Here is a 19,515-nt window from a genome sequence, read left to right as displayed (position 1 = left end):
AAACCTTCTGCCTACATTGGCTTTCACTGTGGAAGTTGATTTCTAAAACTCAGCTCCAGATGTCGATTTGTGTGTGTGGTTTTGTGGCTAATACATCTGCCTCAGGTGGAAGAGGTTTTCTTCATTGGAAATGCAAGGATTTGCCTTTGGGTTGTAGTGTCTTACTAAGAACTGTTAACCTCAGAGCTCTGTATGGAGGCATCCGAATGTTTGTTTGTTTGCTTGTTTTTTTAATTCATTTGAGAGAGAGGACGGGGGAGAGAGAAACTTTGACTTGTTCCACTTATTTATGCATTCATTGGTTGCTTGTATGTGCCCTAACCAGAGATGGAACCCGCAACTTTGAAGTATCAGGATGTTCCTCTAACCAGTAGAGCTGCCTGGCCAGCGCCAGAATGTTCTGAGGCCACTCTGCAGCAGTCTCTGAACATTGTGAGGGAAAGGGGGGTCACTGAATTCTAGTTTTTCTAAGGACATGTTTTCAGTAACTGGAGAGCTTTCTACAGACCTCCCCAATGGCTGAGTGCCTGACTTCACCTCGGGGTAGTGCTAAGTCCTGTTCCTTCCAGAGTTTAATGCACAGACAGCCAGTTCACTTTCGCGTGGCCTCAGAGGCCCCCAGACTCAGCCTGTTGAGAAAAAGCCGTAGAGGAGAGTTCTGTAAGGAGGGTTCATTTTATTAATGATGGAGAAGCCATCATTCGTTCTCTCTAAACAACTTACTGGACTTCTTGCTACATGGGTACTTGGACTTTGAGGACTTTGGTAAGAGTATTAACGATGCAAAACAACATAAAAATGAGGTAAGCCAACCTAAAGAAACAAATTCCTTCACCTCTGACAACATCTTAAAGTTAAACACTGGTCAGTCATCATGATGTTTTTCCAAAGTAAGTTGGTGACCAGGAAGCGCAAGTTCTTTCTACTCAATTGTGATGGGAAGAGGCTCATTGGCCTCCCCCAAAGAACAAGCCAAGTACCAGCTGCCCAAGAAATCTCAGCAGAAAAGTCCTCCCTAGATCTGTTAAAGGTGAAAGGCAAAAGGTGGAAGCCTAAACTATCTGTATGTGTCAATGTGTGTGGGTACTCATTTATTCTCATACTAGAGGCCCAGTGCACAACATTCGTGCACTGGAAGGGCAGGGTCCCTCAGCTTGACTTGCACCCTGACATCCCCTGAGGGGTCCTTAGCACTGCTACCGAGGCAGGAGAGGCTCCCACCACCACTGCTGCACCAGCCGTGAGCCCGGCTTCTGGCTGAACGGTGCTCCCCCTGTGGGAGCCCACTGACCACCAGGGGGCAGCTCCTGCGTTGAGCGTCTGCCCCCTGGTGGTCAGTGCACATCATAGCAACTGGTCATCCTGTGGTTTGGTCGATTTGCATATTAGGGTTTTAATCTATAGGATTCTCAGTAAACACTTCCATGAACTGGGGCTGTTCTGCCTTTGTTTACTTCCACAAGCACACTGGTGTCCAAGGCAAAGGACTTGAGGTAAGACAGAAATCCCTTGTAAAATAAGAATTTGGTAAATAAAGTCAGTCAGCCTTAATCTGCATTTTTGAACACGGCTTTCAGATATTCTGGAACTACATTTATTACCAAATCTTGGCTTTGGGAATAGATGGCACAGGTCTTACGAAGTCATGTCTACTGAGAGTGGTTATTGCCCCACTCATCCTCCATACAAAATTATCAGGAAATGTCCATTCTTTTAGGGGAGTTAGTTTTCTTCTCAAGTGGAAGGCAGTATTTTATAGCTCAACCTGGAGCAATCATTTTTAACATCTTCCTCCAACTCAGTTCGGCATGCTTCGGAAGTCCATTGTTTTGTGTCAGAGCCGAGTCAATGCCAAGTAAGACAAGCCTGGCTCAAAGCTGAAGTGTTTGTGTCCTGGTTCTCAGAATCCTCAGGAAAGGTTTAGTCATTCACCTCCATCCAGTGGATGTTTGTAAATGTCTTGCTATCCATTTTGTCAATGAACAGGCAGCCCTGCAAGTGGTCCATCTCGTGCTGGATGATGCGTGCTGCCCACCCACTGGCCTGCCACACCACCTGCTCTCCTCTGGGGTCCAGCCCTGCAAAGGAAGTTACAGTCTGGGTGAGGACATGCTGCACTGCATCACTCTCAGCCTCCTTACCACCTTCCCTTGCCCCTGGATGTTCCTGTTCACAAGAGGCAACATTAGAAGGGAACTCGGCACCTCTTATCCTCCTAGAAAAGGTGCCCCACGTCTGCCAGTTACCAAGTAGTCAACTTAGTTCCCAACTCTAACAGGTAGGTTGCTGGGCTTCCTATGTGATCTTCCTGATAAGGTGCTTCTCTCCTGAACACTCCTCCCGCCTCTGAAGTATTGCTGTTCGCTTTCGATTCCTAACAAAAAGTACGCCAGCTTGGTGCAATATAAAGTAAGGGAGACCACTGACTTTCTGACCCTCATGGACCAAGTGGCTTGCTCAGGAGGAACAATCATCACAACCCCAGCAAAGAACCACATTCCACAAAACATCCTGGTATGACAGGCCGGGAATGGGTGTCACCTTCACCCTGGGCTGGGCAGGGCAGGGCAAGAGGTCCCATTTCTCCCGCTCCACATGACAGATCTAATCTGGGGCAGAAGAGTGTGTGATAGACAGAGGGGGCCAGGGCACAGAGCAGAGGACCAGCCGTGAGGAAACAGCGGCACCGGGCCATCCTAACACCCCCACTCTACCTCCCACCTCGGCTCCTCCACTTGAGCTGGCTGTGCCCCAGTCTGTTAATCCTGAGTCCCGTCACTTCCCAGAACCTGTCCTTTGTTCACGCCGGAAGGTTCCGCTGATCAGCCATCAACGTGTCTGCACCTGAACTGGAGCTTTACAGAAACTTTCCTGGGATCCGAGGCCGCCGCCTCCACAGGCAGAAGAGACACAAGCGCTTCCCCAGCCGCCCCAGGGTCCCTGCCACCCCGCACCTGAGATCTGCACGGCCTGGAAGCGGGGCACGTAGGCCAGGAAGCCGGCGACGCTCTCGCAGCCCTCGGGGAACGTGACCAGGCGGCTGTCCAGCACCCGCAGGCTGGGGTTCACGAACACGCGCAGGGGGAAGGGCTCCATCTGGCGGGCCTCGCGCAGGCGCGGCGCGCAGGCGTGGAAGAGCGCCTCGGGGAACTCCAGGGCCAGCACCTGCAGGGGCACCCCGAGCTGCGGCGCGCTCAGGCCCACGCAGTGCCGGCGCCGCATCACCTGCACCAGGCGCTGCACCAGCCGCTGCAGCTCGGGTCCCGCCAGCTGCGCCGGCTCTACGGGGGCTGCCACGGCCCGCAGCGCCGGGTCTCCGACCTGGCACACGTGCGGGTACGGCGGCTTGGGCGCTCCCAGCACCAGACGCCGCAGGTAGCGCCAGTAGGGGCGCCGGCGCGGCGGTCCCTCGAGGCCGTCCCAGGGGCGCGTGGAGCTGCAAGCCCGGGCGCCGACCGCCGCCCCCTCCCCCCACGGCCGGGCTGGCCCCCCGAGGCAACCCGCCCACACCCGCAGCGACCCCAGCAGCGGCCCGGCCCCCAGGCGGCCCATGGTGCGCTCCACAAGAGCGGCCCGCCCTGGCGCTCCCCTCCGGCCTCCGTAGCCAAGCCCTCCCGCCGCCAGGGACGCTGGGAATCGTAGTTCCCGCGCACCTTCCCGCCCACAGAATGCTGTCCGCTTCTGGGTGGCGATAATCAGCTTTATTTTATTTCATTTTTTATTGTATAAGAGGAGTGACCAAGAGGTTTCCCCTCTCATTTTCTCTGGCGCGTGCCTCCCCGCTGGGGCTGTCCGGCCGGGTGCTGGGCCTGGTTCTGGGAGCAGGGAGCCCGTTAAGCGCTCTCACTGGGCAGGTCCGGCAGTGGCTCGCCTGATTCAACCTGCTCTTGCCCCTCCGCAGGGAAGGCCGGAGTGATGGGCTCGAGGCTTGACTCCTCGGCTGGGAGTTCTGGGGCTGCAGCTGGAGCTGTGAGCTCCGGCCCTGGCTCCCTCTCCTCTAGACAGAAGACCATCTCTTTCTTCGGCAGGATAAAGGCGAGAGGCTCCTGGATGATGCTGATGTTGACATGCCCAAGGTTTCCGTACTTGGAGAGCTGAGTGGGTGGAATGCCTGACCCCGATGGTAGGCAAAGTAAAATGGAAAAAAACGTTTAATAAATGTGAATACTGACATGTCACATGAAGTAACAGTCACAGTTACCATATTTCAATATAGTGAGCCATTTTGTGACATGGGAGACGAAGCTATACTGTAAAGCCAGGCTTTGAAGGTAACCTGGCAAGCACAGCAGGGCGGATGGAGTGAGGGTCAAGAGAACCTCAGTAAGCAAGCACTGGCTTCCCTGCACAGGCCCAAGAGAAAAGCTGGTGTGATTACTGGCCCATTGCCCTTTGGGAAGTTCTGCCTCCCCCATCCCCCACACACCATCCCAGGGGCAGAGAGAGTGGGTACAGGGAAGTGAAGGCAAATTGGAAAATCACACACTATCTGGTTCTTTTGTGATTATAGCTTCTTCCACTTAGCCAGCTATCTATATTGTGTGATTCCATTTATATGAAATGTTCAGAAAGGCAAATCTGTTGCATCAGAAAGTATATTAGTGGTTGCCAGGGGCTAAGAGTGGGTCTGGGGAATGACTGCATTGGGCATGAGGGATCTTTCTGGGGTGATGGAAATGTTCTAAAATTGAATGGTGGTAATGGTTGTACACTTCTGTACATTCACTAAAACACAATGAATTTTAGAAATAGGTGAATGAATTAGTATGTGAATAAGATCAACCAAACAGTTTTTAAAATATTTTCTCCTTTCTCTTACCTAATGTCTGTGCTATCTGAGCTGGTGGAAAAAGGACTTGGAGACAGCGATTTAAATAAGGAACGAGGTCCTCCAGGAAGACAGTGCAGAACTGGATGAAAAGCTCTCGCTCCCCATTGGTGAAGGCAGCCTCTTCAGCACGATGGAAGCCCAGGATGACTCTGGTTACCTAGGAGACAGAGGCACCAGCAATCACTGCAGTAGTCTATCACACCACCTATGTGTAGTCTGTCACCATCAGCAGTGCATGAAACAGCACAAACGTGCAGCCAAGTTTTCATGAAGAAAGCTGTTCCAAACAGTACATTATAGTACTGTTTTGTTTAAAGTCAGAATTGTAATCACTTGTCACAATTCTGTCATTTCATTGATGTCTTTCTGACCCAACTTGTTTCATTATAGTTGCTTGTTCTAGTGGAAGAAGAATAAATGGTTCTTGACTCCCATAGGAGACTGTCCAGAACTATGTTGGATCCAGGAAAACGAAGGAAAAATTATAGAAGGGTTTTACTGAGTAAAGCCAGAAAGCTAGGTCACTAGAAAATTGTAAAGGAAGAAGGAAACAGAGCTGGAAAGGAAGTTCCAAATACAAAGAACAAAGCAGCCTACCCGGCATTACAGACAGGTGTCATGCTACCAGGATTAACAGACTCTGGTGCTAGATGTCCTGGTTCAAGTCCTAGCTATGCCACTTACTGGTTCTGTGACTTCCAACTTACCTGGTAAGCCCTCCATACCATCTCTGTGCCTCAGTTTCCTTATCCCTTTCCTTCCTCAGTTTCCTCAACAATAGGCCCTACCTCATAGAGTTTTGAGGATCAAATCTTAATATGTGTAAAGTATGATGAATGCTCTTTGGCATGGAGTAAGTTCTATACAAATATTAGCTAATTATTATTACTTGAATGTCACTGACTCTAAATGCGCTAGCTGGTGTGGCTCAGTAGGTTGGATCGTCATCCCTTACACTGAAAGGTGGCAGATCTGATTCCAATCAGGGCATATCCCCAGGTTTCGAGTTCAATCCCTGGTCGGGGCGTGTATAGGAGAAAACTGATCGATGTTTCTCCCTCACATCAATGTTTCTCTTTCTCAAAAAAAAAAAAAAAGTGCAGCATAGTAGGATATTACAGTAGTAATAGCATTACTTGTGTTAGGCAGAATTCTAAAATAGCTTGTGTCATTTCTATCCCCTTGTATCCACTTCTTTGTGTAATCCCCTCCCCTTAGTTGCAGGCAGAATCTGTGGCTTGTTTCTAACCAACAGCAAATAGCTAAGCGGGTAGAGCAGGGTATCGGGGGAAATGGTGATGGAAGGAGTCTTAACTTGGGGTGGAGCACACACACAGTATACAGATAATGTGTTGTGGAACTGTGCACCTAAAGCCTGTATAATTTTGTTATCCAGTCTCACCCCAATAAATTCAATTAAAAGAAAAAGAATATGGCCAAGGTGAAGGATTTTGCAGTTGTAATTAAAGACACTAATCAAGTGACTGAACTAATCAAAAGTGGGCCTGATTTAATCAAACGAGCCTTTTAAGAGAGGGCTGATGACTTCCCTAAGAGATTTGTGCAGGAGATACTCTTCCATTGGCCTTGAAGAATCAAAAAGCCACGTATGAACTGCCTATGGAACGGGACGGTCCCTAGGAGCTGAGGGCCTCAGTCCCTTAACTGTAAGGAACAGAAATCTGCCAAAGTGAGAGCGTTTGAAAGGGGAACCCAAGCTCCAGATGAGACCACAGCCTGGCTGACACCTTGATTGCAACCTTGTGAGATTTTGAGCAGAGGACCCACTTGTACTGCGCCTGGACTCCTGCTGCACAGAAACTGGGAGATGATAAATGTGTGTGGGAGTTCGTTATTCAGCAATAGAAAACGAATACCTTACAGAATCGTCACTACAGGTGAGCCACTTCATGGGCTGTTTTAGGTTCCATGAAGGGGGACTAACCAGCTAAGAGCTGCTCAGCCATTATAAACCTCCAAAGCCACACTAACCCTCTCCAAGTCAGCAGTCACCACTGTCACATGGACTGGCTTATTACCAAAGTCTGGCCTTCTGTAACCAAAGAAGGTTCCAGTAGAGCCCAACAGTATGTGCTCACCTTAGCAAGGGCATCCTCCAGGACCCCCGTCACATCCTGCGCCAGGGCTATGGGGCAGCAAAGGCGCAGATCATTGAAGGCGACCAGAATGCTGTTGAGGAAGCAGGCCAGGGGTGGGAAGTCCAAGAGCACCATGGGCGGCTGCAGGGTCCCTGGCTGAGTCACTGGCACAGCAGCAGGCAAGTTACTGCTGCCCAAAATGGCTGGAGCCAAGATGAGGGTGTAGGAGTTCATTTCATCTTGGAACTTCTCCACCGCCTCCTGGATTGCTTTCTGGAAAGTGCTGATAGCTACCTGCTGGAAAACAGGAGCCAACTGGCCCCGGAAATCAGCGCCCACCCGGCTGAAGGACAGCCCAAAGTACATGCACTGGCCCAGCAGAGAGTCCAGGCGGCCGCCTATCCCTCGGTGAAGGTCGGTTTCCAGCACCTGCAGGAACTGGGAGACTTTCTGCAGGACCCAGCCATGGAAGATAGCACTCTCATTCACGGTGTGCTCCCCCATGGCCGGGGACAGCAGTGGGTCCTCGTCTGAGAAGATTGCACGGTACTGAGTGATGATATCAAACAGATGGACCCGGCAGGCCTCGATGGTTTTTGTGATGTGGAAATAGGGGTCATCGTTGGGGATGGCAGTCAGGATGGAGCGGAGCCAAGCATCTCGGGCCTGAAGAAACTTCACCCTCAACTCAGCCTCAGTGAAGATGTCCATGCGCCTCAGGAAGCCAATGACACGGAGGCAGGCAGGGAGCTGGATGTTGGTCCTCAGTTGCTGGATCAGCTGGCTCAGCATCAGCTGCATGGACTGGCGCACTTCGTTCACAATGCCCTGGCAATAGAGGGTGAGTCACACCGCGCTCGGAAAGACACTCCCTGGAACCCATTCCACGAACCCTGAATATTACAGACCAGCATTCCCCCCACTTTCCTAACACATAAAGTACATTTCCTAAAACGGACACATTTTGGGTCACTGTGGCCCTGCTTCTCCTACCTCACCGGCTTCCTCATGCTCTCCCCTTGCTCACTGCAGTCCAGTCCCACTGGCTGTCTTTGTATTTCTTTTTTAAATAAATTTTTATTGATTTCAGAGAGGAAGGAAGAGGGAGAGACAGAAATATCAATGATGAGAATCATCAATCGATTGGCTGCTTCTTACATGCCCCCCACCAGGGACCAAGCCCGAAACCTGGGCATGTGTTCTGACCAAGAATCAAGTACATGTGACCTCCTGGTTCATAAGTCAATACTCAACCACTGAGCCACCCTGGCTGGGCTGTCTTTGTATTTTTTAACACTCCAGCTTCCCTCCTCTGCCTGCTGTACTTGTTCTTTCCACTTTCTGGTTTGCTCTCTCTCCTCACATCTACGTGTGGCTGGGTCCTTTTTATCGTCTGGGTCTGAGCTTATAAGTTCTCTCTCCGGAAGAGCCTTTCCTGACCACTCTCCCTAGAGTAACTCACCCTGGTCTCCTTCCATCCCATCCCCTGGTTTTTCTCCAGACAATCACTATCTGAAAGGATCATACTGTTTATCTGTTCATTTGCCAACTATCAGCTTACACTCATGAGAGCCAGGGCCTTGTTTGCTTTGTTCACGTTGCAAAGCCAGCACCTAGATCAGTGAGTGCCTGGCACACAGATTCACACTTCTCAGTTGAACCAATGAATGAATGTATGTTCATGTTCAAGCCTGGCTGGCTGGCAGCAACTGATGTGAACCATGTGAAGCGTTTCTGCCTAAAGGTTCAGTGATGACCACAGAATTACTGACGACAAGAACATCAGTGTGAGTCCCCTCTGGGGAGGCTGGCTACCTGGATGACAGGGATGGAGGAGTATTTCTTTTCCAGTCGGCGAACGTAGGCTGCAAGCTCCAGGGCCTCTTCGTAATAGCTGTTTCGGACACAGGTATCCATGAGCTGCGGAATCTCTAAGATTTCCAGGATTTCCGTGTGCCGGTTCAGAGTCAGGGTGTTCATCCGGCGGTTGGAGCTGATCTCCTCAGCCTCTTTCACAAAGTTCCTAGCACAACCAGGAGAACGTTGGTTGCTCACTGCTCTGCACCCAAACCTTAATTGTAATTTAGTCAGCATTTACTGTGAACTGGGCGCTAGGCTGGCTGACTTGATTTAACCTTCAAACCAAATTATGAGGCAAGTTCCCTTGAGGAAACTTTAATCTCAGGTTAAGCAACTTGTCCAAGATCACACAACTAACAAATGGGAAAGATCTGAACCCAGATCGGCCACTTAACTAGCTGTGGCAGGGTAGTCAGGCTTTCATAACAGTTTCCTCATTGGTAAAATAATAAGGATGTAAGCATGAAATGAGATGTGTGTAAAGTACTTAACACACAACCTGTCTCAGACTAAACGTTCCTTTAATAGCAGCTCAATCTGTTCCTATGCTGTTAACCTTAGTTCCCACCAGTTGCCATTTCTTCTGCCTAAGGGCAGACATCTGTTTCACGAAGTCCTCTCTCTATTCTGGGTGGGTACAAGAGCTATTGTCAATTAGCCAAAGAGTCAAAAGAACACTTAAAAACGTTTATCATAAAAGGCTGGAAGGCAGAATTAGGGATAGTGGACTGAGGGCCTAAGGAAGCAGAAGATGACTCAAAAAGAAGGAATTTTTTTAAAAAAAGTAATTTTTGCCAACCCCAAATGGTAGGATTTCCTTGTCAGTTTCCCTATCAAAGTTTTGGAGCAGAAGACCTCCGGTCCTATGTGTCGTGTCTATATATGTGTTTAGGTATCTTTACATAAATATGCTTACCTAGTAAGCTGCCAAGTGTTGATAGTTAAGTATGTCAGGCCCAAGTCTTACTGCTTTGCATGGATTCTCTTTATCTGTTGCTCGCACCACCCTCTGAGGGAGGGACGTGCAGCCGGGTTCCCATTTTGACCAGGACACGTCACAGCTGGGCCCTGGGACATTCACTGACCTCTCCGTGTCTCCACTTCCTCAGACATAAAACGGGAAAAACAGTACCTACCTCGGAGACCGTTGTGGATTTTAAATGGATTAATCAAGTGCTCGGAGAGCCTGGGACAGGGTAGGCGCTACCTAAGTGTGTGCTATCTCATCAAGGCAAATGTCACTATGGCCGTCGTTTCAAAGCCCCTTCGGCACCGGCCCACCGCACCTGCAGCTCTGCTGGAAGCTGGGCAGGCGGTCGAGCAGGCGGCCGACCGACGTCTCCACGTCGCCAAACAGGCGGTGGATGCGCTCGGTGCACTCGGCGCCGCGGATGAAGGTCTTGTAGTTGGCGAAGGCCAGGTCGCGCGTTTGCTGCAGCAGCTGGGCGCGCTCCTCCGCCAGGCGCTCGGGCTCGCGCCGCAGCCGCTCCAGCCCGGAGCCGCTCAGCTCCCGGAGGTAGCGACCCACGTCGGGCCGTTCCCGCCACTGGGCCTCGGGGAAGCGATCCCGGAACAGCGACGCCAGGAGCCCTTCATCCTCCACGTCCCCGAGAGCCGCCGCGGTGGCCGTGGAGGAAGCCGAAGCGGAGGACGGGATTACCTCCATCGTCGCCATCTTCCCGGCAGCAAGCCGTCACTTCCCCTTCCGGCCCAGAGAGGGCGCTGGCTCCGAGTCTAGGACCGGAAGCCACAGAGGTGCACTTCCCGTCTCGATGGTTTCTGATTCGGCGGCGCTGGCGTCGGGGAACCAATGGAGAGCGGGCTTTGGGGTTGCCAGGGAGAGCGAGAGAGGCTGGCGGCTGACTTCCTCTTCCGGCGACTGAGGCACGAGGATCCGGTGTCCCAACAGCGGGAAAATGCGGCCTTTGACTGAAGAGGAGACCCGTGTCATGTTTGAGAAGATAGCAAAATAGTAAGAGCGCGGGGGGGCGGAAGAGGGAGAGTGTGTGGCAGAAAGGGGCGGGGGCGCAGGGCGGCGCGGGGCCGGGCCCGACCCGTCGGTCCGGCGCGGCCTCCAGGCCTCCTCTTGCCCACAGCATCGGGGAGAACCTTCAGCTGCTGGTCGATAGGCCCGACGGCACCTACTGCTTCAGGCTGCACAACGACCGGGTGTACTACGTGAGGTGAGAGGGGCCGGGTGGGCGGCATGGAGCCGGGGGGGTGGGGGCCTGGGGCCCACCTGCGCCCTTACATGACACCTCTGTCTTCCTTACCCTTTCAGTGAAAAGATCTTGAAGTTGGCCGCCAACATCTCCGGTGACAAGCTGGTGTCGCTGGGGACCTGCTTCGGGAAATTCACCAAGACCCACAAATTCCGGTTGCACATCACAGCTCTGGATTACCTTGCGCCCTATGCCAAGGTCTGTGGGGTGGTTTCCAGTCGGCCCCTGGGGATGGAGGAGGTCGGGGAGGAGGGCCACCCCAGGACGCAGGTAGTTGACAGTGATTGGCGTCAGCACCAGCACCAGCACCAGCACGTGGAGAGGTTTGTAGGTACGGCCAGGGCCCCGGGGCAGGAGTCCTGTGACCACCAGTTGTAATTATCTCCGGCAAAGTGGAAAAGCCTGTGCAAACCCCGCTGAAGACCGAAAAGCAAATGGGCGGCTGTGATGAGGGGCAGAGTGGGTCCAGACAAAGAGCTGTTCACCTGTCCATAGGACAGCGGTTCTCAACCTGGGGGTCGAACGACCCTTTCACAGGGGTCGCCTAAGACCATCGGAAAACACATATATAATCACATATTGTTTTTGTGATGAATCACTATGCTTTAATTATGTTCAATTTGTAATAATGAAAATACATCCTGCATATCAGATCTTTACATTACGAATCATAACAAAATTACAGTTATGAAGTAGCAGCGAAAATAATTTTATGGTTGGGGGGGGTCACCACAACATGAGGAACTGTATTAAAGGGTCGCGGCATTAGGAAGGTTGAGAACCACTGCCCTAGGAGAAGTTGCTCGTGGAGTGGAGGAGAGAAGCTGGCAGTTCTGTTCAGGGGATGAACAGTTTGAGGGGAATATGCATCTTTCAAGAAATCAGCCCTAGATCCAGCGGCTAGCTTATCTGCAGGGATGTAGCTGTTAACATTTTTGTTTCTTTGGATTTGATTCTCTTTTATATAGTACAAAGTGTGGATAAAGCCTGGAGCAGAGCAGTCCTTCCTGTATGGGAATCACGTGTTAAAATCTGGACTGGGTCGAATCACTGAAAACACGTCTCAGTACCAGGGCGTGGTGGTGTACTCCATGGCAGACATCCCTTTGGTGAGTACAGCTGGTAGCGGTTACGTAAAGATCTTTTTTATTCAAGAAAGATGTATTTTTCAGTCTGTGGGCTTGTGAGACTAAATGCTCAGCACCGTTGGAATTTCTCAGAGAACTGTATTTTTTATTTTTATTTTTTTGATGTCTTCTGTTATTTCTCAGCCTTCAGTGCGTGCTTATTGAATGACTTGAGTGAATCAGTGTCTCTTCTTTTGAATCCCAGGGTTTTGGGGTGGCAGCAAAGTCCACACAAGACTGCAGGAAAGTAGACCCCATGGCGATTGTGGTATTTCATCAAGCAGACATTGGGGAATATGTGCGACACGAAGAGACATTGACTTAAAACGAAACCATCGCAAGGACGTGTGGCTGTGTGGAAGGGCCTAGCTTTGTTTCCTGTGTCTGTGTAGGCTCCACCATCATGTTGAATTTGGTCAACACTGTGATCTCTCCAGGGACTTCTTAGTTTAATATGGACAAATGCAGGCTGGATTCTTATTAAGCAGAAATGGGTCAAAAATGGCGTTTCGGGTGTTTGTGTTTGCTACTAAATAGAATATTGTGTTTTATATTTCAGTCAGAGGGCTTCTTATTTTCAGTAAAAGATTCTAAATCATTGGAATTGAGGACAAGAATAGCTCATTGTTATCTGTGATAACACTGTTTTTCAAGCTCATGATAAGAACACAACAGGTTTTCTTATTTATTTATTAATACTAGAAAGGTAGATATTGCTGTATGAGAATAGTTGGCCATGCCTGGGACTTTACAGATGAAATTTGGGTAAAATACTAAGAGCAATTTATTCTGCTAGTTTTCCTTATGAGGAGTGCTGTGTGGCGTGGAAGAAAACTTGGATCCTAAACCTAGTTCTAATACCTACCAGCTCTATGATGCTGTGGATGAGTCATTAAACTTTAATGAGCTTCATTTTCTTCTGTTTCAAAAAAACAGCTTTAACCATCTACCTAAGAATGGTTTTCAGAATTTGCCTGGCAAATGACAGGTGCTGACTAAGTGGTAAGAATTGTTTTTATGTTGCATATACTGAGTGTTTCTGCTACTAAGCGTAGGATCTAATGAGTATAATTTGATTATATTATTTTGGTTTTTCCAAGCTGTTTTCTGCGTCTTTTTCCTGGATGGTGATTTCAGGTTGAATGTTATTTTCATCACCTTGGTTTCCTAAAACATTTCCCTTATGAACCTTTACTTACCTTACTGGACTGGACAAAAAGCACTAATCAGAGACCCTGAAATAATGTACCTCCTTCATTCTTCCCCATGCTTTCTGAAATCATTTTTAGAATTAAAATATTTTTAAAATGAAAGTAATTTCACAGAGAAATATTTTTTAAACTACCTATATTATAAAACAAATTTTTTAATGATTATACTGTTTAAATTCCAAAGGTGACTTCTCTAAAAATAAAGCATTTTTAAGTACAAAAAAGCATTCTACCAACTACTGTTTCTGTGTGCAACATATAAAACCCATATAAAACTAGGTTTTATATGTTTTTGACCCATTTTTCCAACTCTTCTCCCTTCCACAGTTCTCTTAACCTCTGAATAGACTTAGTGGCCCAGCTGGCATGGCTCAGTGGTTGAGTGTCGACCTGTGAACCAGGAGGTCAAGGTTTGATTCCAGGTCAGGGCACATGCCGGGTTGTGGGCTGGATCTCCAGTGTGGGATGTGCCTAAGGCAGCTGATCAATGATTCTCTCTCATTATTGATGTTTCTGTCTCTTCCCTCTCCCTTCCTGTTTGAAATTAATAAAAAATATTTAAAATAAATAAATAGCCTTAGTGAAGGTTAAGGGACTGCCACAGTATTTTGATGGTAGCATCTGGTGCATACATTAGAAATAGCCAACGTCAGAATTTACACATTTTTATTCCTTTATTGCCATTTTGCCTCTGTAGATGAGTACAATAAACTAAAACTTTCTAATAGGAGAAATTGATTTTTCCCCAATAACTTTACAGAGCTGATTTAACAAAGCTTTGACAAGCTTCTGCCCCAGAAGAAAAGAGCCAGCACGCTGTAATTATTTTAGCTTAGCATTTTGGCTTCTTTGTGTCCGTAGTCGTTGAGACATTGAAGAGACGCTTCAAGAAGTACAGCTGCAGGATCCCAGAAAGAACAATAACAAGGCTCTGGGCCATCGACCACCAGTTCACATAGTTGTAGTTTGATTGGAGGAGGAAGAAGTCAGCCATTTTCCTCATGCGGGCAAAGTTGTAATGACGCCACATGTGAAAGATATTTTTCTGTACCTTTCGTGTACTTTCCTGTGGGACAGACAATGAAATAAGGAAAGGGTTCCTCCCAACCCCCGATCTAGCCTCACCTGGATGCTCTCCAGCACTAACTTAAGTTTATCTGGAAGTTGAGTAACTTAAGTGATTTTATGATATGTAATAAGTTGGCTATTGTAATTGATACATGTTGCTGCTTTTGCAGTATATGAAAACATGGCCTGGTCTTTAAGTTTAAAAAAACGTCCATGTTGAAACTAGAGACCTCATCCAGAGATCTCTAAATTTAGATATCCATACAACACATCATTGTCCTAGGTGGTGTCTTCAGCTCTTGCATGTGGTAGAAGACAAAGGCCTGCAAATTTACAGAGCCAGACAGTACAGTAAATATTTTAGGCTTTCAGGCCATGCAGTCTCTTGCAGCCACTGAACTCTGCCATTGTAGCACAAAAACAGCCATAGACAATACGTAGTTGTCAACTAAGCATGCTGTGTTCCAATAAAACGTCATTTACAAAACTAGGCAGTGGACTTCAGTGCATCATGAAAGTGCAAAGACATCCCACAGAATGGGAGAAAATACCTATAAATCATATCTAATAACTTATATCCAGAATATATTAAAAAAAGGAACAACTTACAGCTCAAATAAAAAGCCCATTTTAAAGTGGACAAAGGATTTAAATAGACATTTCTCCAAAGAAGATATACATATGCTGAAAAACACCTGAAAAGTTGCTCAATGTCATTAGACAACTCAAAATCACAAGATACCATTTCACACCCACAAGAGTGAAGATGTGGAGAAATTGCAACCCTTATTTACTGCTGGTGGGAGTGCAAAATGGTTTAGGCACTGTGGAAAACAGCAGTTCCTCACAGTCAGTTACTATATGACCCAATACGCTACTATATGTAGAAATAAAACCACATTTACACAAAAACTTGTATGCAAATGTTCACAGCTTCATTCTTCATGATAGCCAAAAAATGGAAATAACTCAAATGTCTGTCAGTTGATGGGTGGGTAAATAATGTGGTATATCCATTCAATAGAATATTATTCAGCTATGAAAAGGAATGAGATACTAAATACATGCTGCAATATGGATGAGACTTGGAAACATACTAAATGGAAAAAGCCAGAGACAAAAGGCTACATTGTGTAATTTCACTCATGAAATACACAAAATAGGCAAATTTATAGGGCCAAAAAGTATAAAACAAGAACTCCAAGTCATAAAAATTAAAGGCTTCAAATCCCCTTGCCTGTTTGGTTTCTCAGCTCAAATGATATCACTCCCATATTTTTTATCTTTTCTCCAAATTTAAAATCTGTTTCCATGGATGTTTCTCTCCCACAAAAGTTACCTCAATTGCATCCAGGGTATCATTCAGTTGTCTTCTTTCGTTCTTCTGTTTATGGTCCATCTCAGGCTCTTCATAGAAGACTCCAAAATTGAGGTATACTTGCACAGAACCAAAGTGATTTTGCTGATTTTTTAGACAAAGTTGATAAAAACCTGTAGGGATCCCTGGATCATTAGCAAGTCTTGGTCTCCCACCCTTTGTTGATCTCTCACCCTGTAGGTGTGGAGATGACTGTTCTCCGGGGGTCAGTGTGCTACATTAGCCCCTTCTTTTTAGCAAGTACAGCAGTCCAGTTTTTGATGTAGAAGTTAGACTGATCTTAAATGGAACTTATTTTACTAAACATTACTTACAATAATCATGTTTTGGCAGATATTACTAATAGGTCTATATAGAAAAGAAATAGATGTTTCCGTCCTCTTTTTCAACCTATTATCTCTGAAGGAATTTCTCAAATTGAGTTGAAATTAAGAGCTGGAGGATACCATCTTAAACTTAAACTAGGCAAAAATTGATGTGAATGAAAGAAATGAGTAACTAACTGCAAGGTGGTCTGTACAGGGACTGGTGGTTTTGGGCATGTACTGGTGCTGGTTCTCAGCTGGGGTCACCTCCCCGTGTGTGTGTATGTGTGTGTGTGTGTGTGTGTGTGTGTGTGTGTGTGGAGTGTTTTTACCGAAATGATTGGAAGGCACTACTGGCATGGAGGGACCAGAGATGCTAAATATCCTATACTACACAGTGAAGGATCGTCTATGCTCCTGTTGAAAAACACGTTTTTTCGTACACCTGGCTGGTAGAGAGTGCTGCTGACTGGTGCTGTCCCAGGTGGGGACAGGCTCGATCTGGCTGTAGGACCTTCCTGGTGACTCGAGAAGTGCTTTGTTGTGGGATGTGGATATTTTTCATGGCTGTGCATTTCCTCTTGTTCTGGGTGCTTTTTGGTAACTGGGTCATGTATTTCAATGACTGGAAAGAGATGTCATTCCATAATAAATTTACTAAATGAAATTCTGTATCTTTAACGAGTCTGTCTGTTTGGGGCACTTTCCCATATTCTGGTTAGTTGGGGATGATGAGATAAAATTGAGTTTCTGGACCCTGGAGTTATATTAGTCACCTGGAGACTGCCCCCAAACTGCCAAGTGGACTACCACTTGGCCATTGGCAGTCTCCAGGAAAACTGTTTTTTTTGTGTTTTGGCTAAAGTTTTTTCCTACTGTTTTACCATCCTATGCAAAAAAGCCAGGGTTTTCACATTTTAGCCACTTAATTTTAATATGTCCTCATCATTTTCCCAATTTAAAAGAAAGATGATTATTAGAATAGCTGTAGTGATAAAAAACAGACCTGTCTCATGGGTAGAGAAGTTAATCTGGCCCCGAACATTCTGAGAGGTTTCTATGAGAAAACCTTGTGGGGTATGTGCAGTGGCAGCAATATGCCGGTCATGTGATATTCCCATTGTCCGCTGAACCTGCCGAGACACATTAAAGAGGGAGAACAGTCCCTGATACATCACCAAGAAGCTAGTTAAGTGGTAAGATTGACATCCTATGTGGTTCTCAATCAGGGATGGTACTGCCCACCCCTTCTGGGAATTTGGGTTGAGAGAACAATGGTGTTGCGATGGGGTGAGGAGAGACAGCAAAGATGAACACCCTGCCAGTTAGAAACAGAACTGCAGGACAGAGAATTGCCCCAAATGCAGATGGCACTCCTCTAAAGAAGACATGTCACAGACCTTATGGCAGCCTGAATCAGTTGGTGTGCAAGATTCTGGTTGTAGAGTCTTGACTGAACTAGCTTGGCTTTGAGCTCCCTGATGTCCTCACACACTTGGGCGTATTTCATGCTTCATAGGAAATAAGGCACTCAGTAGGCACTTATTGCCAAGCTGGGTCTTTATAAGCCCAGGCTACAGTGAGCTGACTATACTCTTCTATCACAATTTATTTTTATTTTTATTTTTTAAATACGTTTTATTGATTTTTTACAGAGAGAAGGGAGAGGGATAGAGAGTTAGAAACATCGATGAGAGAGAAACATTGGATCAGCTGCCTCCTGCACACCCCCCACTGGGTATGTGCCTGCAACCAAGGTACATGCCCTTGACCGGAATCGAACCTGGGACCCTTCAGTCAGCAGGCCGACGCTCTATCCACTGAGCCAAACCGGTCAGGGCTTCTATCACAGTTTAAAGATAAAAAGTTCTGGTAAGTTCATTTAAAATAAGTTGTTTTTGTTTTATTTTTTAAATTGATTTCAGAGAGGGGGAGAAATAGAAACATCAATGATGAGAATCATCTATTGGCTGCCTCCTGCGTCCCCTACTGGGATCGAGCATGTAACCTGGGCATGTGCCCTGACGGGGAATCAAATAGTGACCTCCTGGTTCATGAGTCAACGCTCAACCAGGGAGCCACACTGGCTCGGCAAAATAAGTTTGAAGTTACAGTGGAGTAAGATCAGTATACATAATCTATTACTCTGTAAACAGATTAGAAAATTAAGAGGTTTCTAAGATGAAAAACAAAGGGAATGAACAGCCTCTAACTTCACTATTGAGCAAGATGGATTTAAGTACCTGGTCTGTGATCAGGCAACTTAAAAACATTTACCTTCTTACACAAATAGGACTGTCTGGCCCAATAGAGAAATCTTGAGCCAGTGACTCTCCAATTTGCCAGAATTACCCCTAAGGCAAGAGACTAAATGTTGCTCTCCCAGCCCCATAAACTGAAGTGTCTTTTTGAAATCTCTTTAAAGTTCATGTGACTTTCCATATCCATATTATTTTCGTATTTTAAAAATGCATTTTCTCATCCCCAACCCGAGTAAATGTGATGATTGTTTCTCCAGGAAGAGGCACCCCATTTGTCCCATGGTTTTGAGCACACTTCCATAGCCTCCAGTTTGGGAAGCCAAGCCATATGTTTTGGTGATTATTCATCTAAGAGTTTCCATCTAACTGCAGATCTATTTCATTAACAGATGGAGAATCACAGCATAATAAAGACAACCAGAACCTCATGTTAGTCTAGGACTTGACCCACTTTACAAAAGGAAACAACCAAAAAAATTCTCCCATGTGGCCAGAGGAGCCCAAGTACCTACCTCATAGCTGAAATAGAAGTATCCAGTTTGGTGGGCAAATTGCCAAAAGCATTCTATGCCTCCTGGAGGGATCATGATGGCAAAGTCATATCGATCTGCTCCCCGGAAGAGTGACTGGTCCCCAGAGCCACTAAGGGGTTCTGTTTTCTGGCTCCTAGCAGAGGTCACTAGGTTCAGAACCACCAGTCCAGCCCCAATGAGCAAAGGGAACATGCTGATTCCCGGAGACTCCTCTGCAGGTGAACTGCCTGCAGCCCAGTGGAGCCAAGTAGTTTAGATAACTGCTAGGGTAATCATTAACTCCCCAAGTCACACCTGGGCTGGCTTCAGGGCCACACATACATATTCCATAAAGAACTGGCATGATACCGCATGTGTGGCTCACAAGAAGAGTTTTTGCTTTCACCTAGTAAAACTCAGCAGCTTACTACTTTATGGGTGCTAGGTAGACTCTACTACAGTATATCTCTATCCTTCCTTTTGGCTGTCATTTTTCCGGTTCTTGCTTCTTGGGGATAAATATTGAATAAATTTATTTACAACCATCTGAATAGTATAGACAGAAGTTGGCTGGAGAGATTTTTCTCTTATTCAAATCAAATTGCTAGGTGGTAACCAATGTTATAGTTGAGAGAACAAAA

At 47.0% G+C, this 19,515-nt stretch overlaps 3 protein-coding genes across 6 annotated transcripts in view; 1 reads left to right on the top strand and 2 right to left on the bottom strand.

The window, feature by feature from the left end:
- Positions 1-1,580: 1,580 nt before the first annotated feature.
- Positions 1,581-10,487, bottom strand: COG8 (component of oligomeric golgi complex 8). 3 transcript variants are annotated; one of them, XM_070398057.1, is made up of 6 exons: positions 10,077-10,487; positions 8,746-8,953; positions 6,931-7,758; positions 4,820-4,988; positions 3,929-4,111; positions 1,581-2,078 (listed from the first exon to the last, which is right to left on the bottom strand). In XM_070398057.1, exons 1-6 carry the CDS (start codon positions 10,463-10,465, stop codon positions 1,921-1,923), a joined length of 1,935 nt encoding a protein of 644 aa, XP_070254158.1. In that variant the 5' UTR covers positions 10,466-10,487; the 3' UTR covers positions 1,581-1,920. The 3 variants fall into 3 exon arrangements, with proteins under 3 accessions (XP_070254158.1, XP_070254159.1, XP_070254157.1); XM_070398056.1 differs by lacking the exon at positions 1,581-2,078 and having other exon boundaries at positions 3,687-4,111; XM_070398058.1 differs by lacking the exons at positions 3,929-4,111; positions 4,820-4,988.
- Positions 10,488-10,675: 188 nt separating this feature from the next.
- NIP7 (nucleolar pre-rRNA processing protein NIP7) overlaps positions 10,676-19,515 on the top strand; it is a 56,916-nt gene continuing 48,076 nt past the window's right edge. Inside the window, exons 1-5 of one of the 2 annotated variants that reach the window (XM_070398061.1) lie at positions 10,676-10,762; positions 10,887-10,973; positions 11,072-11,210; positions 11,981-12,121; positions 12,345-16,768. In XM_070398061.1, the coding sequence (XP_070254162.1) occupies positions 10,707-10,762; positions 10,887-10,973; positions 11,072-11,210; positions 11,981-12,121; positions 12,345-12,464 (543 nt within the window). In that variant the 5' untranslated portion in view covers positions 10,676-10,706 and the 3' untranslated portion in view covers positions 12,465-16,768. Of the gene's footprint in view, positions 10,763-10,886; positions 10,974-11,071; positions 11,211-11,980; positions 12,122-12,344; positions 16,769-19,515 lie in introns of those variants that run through there. The other variant, XM_070398062.1, reaches the window with a different exon arrangement.
- On the bottom strand, positions 14,000-19,131 carry TMED6 (transmembrane p24 trafficking protein 6). The gene is made up of 4 exons (XM_070398060.1): positions 18,875-19,131; positions 17,108-17,234; positions 15,758-15,909; positions 14,000-14,416 (listed from the first exon to the last, which is right to left on the bottom strand). Exons 1-4 carry the CDS (start codon positions 19,085-19,087, stop codon positions 14,183-14,185), a joined length of 726 nt encoding a protein of 241 aa, XP_070254161.1. The 5' UTR covers positions 19,088-19,131; the 3' UTR covers positions 14,000-14,182.

Source organism: Myotis yumanensis, unplaced genomic scaffold (assembly GCF_028538775.1).
Source record: "Myotis yumanensis isolate MYYU_CA2020_CCGP unplaced genomic scaffold, mMyoYum1.0.hap1 SCAF_18, whole genome shotgun sequence".
NCBI lineage: Eukaryota > Metazoa > Chordata > Mammalia > Chiroptera > Vespertilionidae > Myotis > Myotis yumanensis.
The sequence above is the reverse complement of the archived record's forward strand: the minus strand, read 5'-3'. Positions and strand labels throughout refer to the sequence as shown.

Coding starts and splice junctions, on each gene's coding strand:
- COG8 (XM_070398057.1), bottom strand. CDS start 10,465: ATGGCGACGATGGAGGTAATCCCGTCCTCCGCTTCGGCTTCCTCCACG. Junction 7,759..8,745: donor CCTCCATCCCTGTCATCCAG/GTAGCCAGCCTC, acceptor CTCTATTGCCAG/GGCATTGTGAACGAAGTGCG. Junction 4,989..6,930: donor TGGAGGATGCCCTTGCTAAG/GTGAGCACATAC, acceptor TCTGTCTCCTAG/GTAACCAGAGTCATCCTGGG.
- TMED6 (XM_070398060.1), bottom strand. CDS start 19,087: ATGTTCCCTTTGCTCATTGGGGCTGGACTGGTGGTTCTGAACCTAGTG. Junction 17,235..18,874: donor ACTTCTATTTCAGCTATGAG/GTAGGTACTTGG, acceptor GTGTCTCGGCAG/GTTCAGCGGACAATGGGAAT. Junction 15,910..17,107: donor CTTCTCTACCCATGAGACAG/GTCTGTTTTTTA, acceptor GGATCCCTACAG/GTTTTTATCAACTTTGTCTA.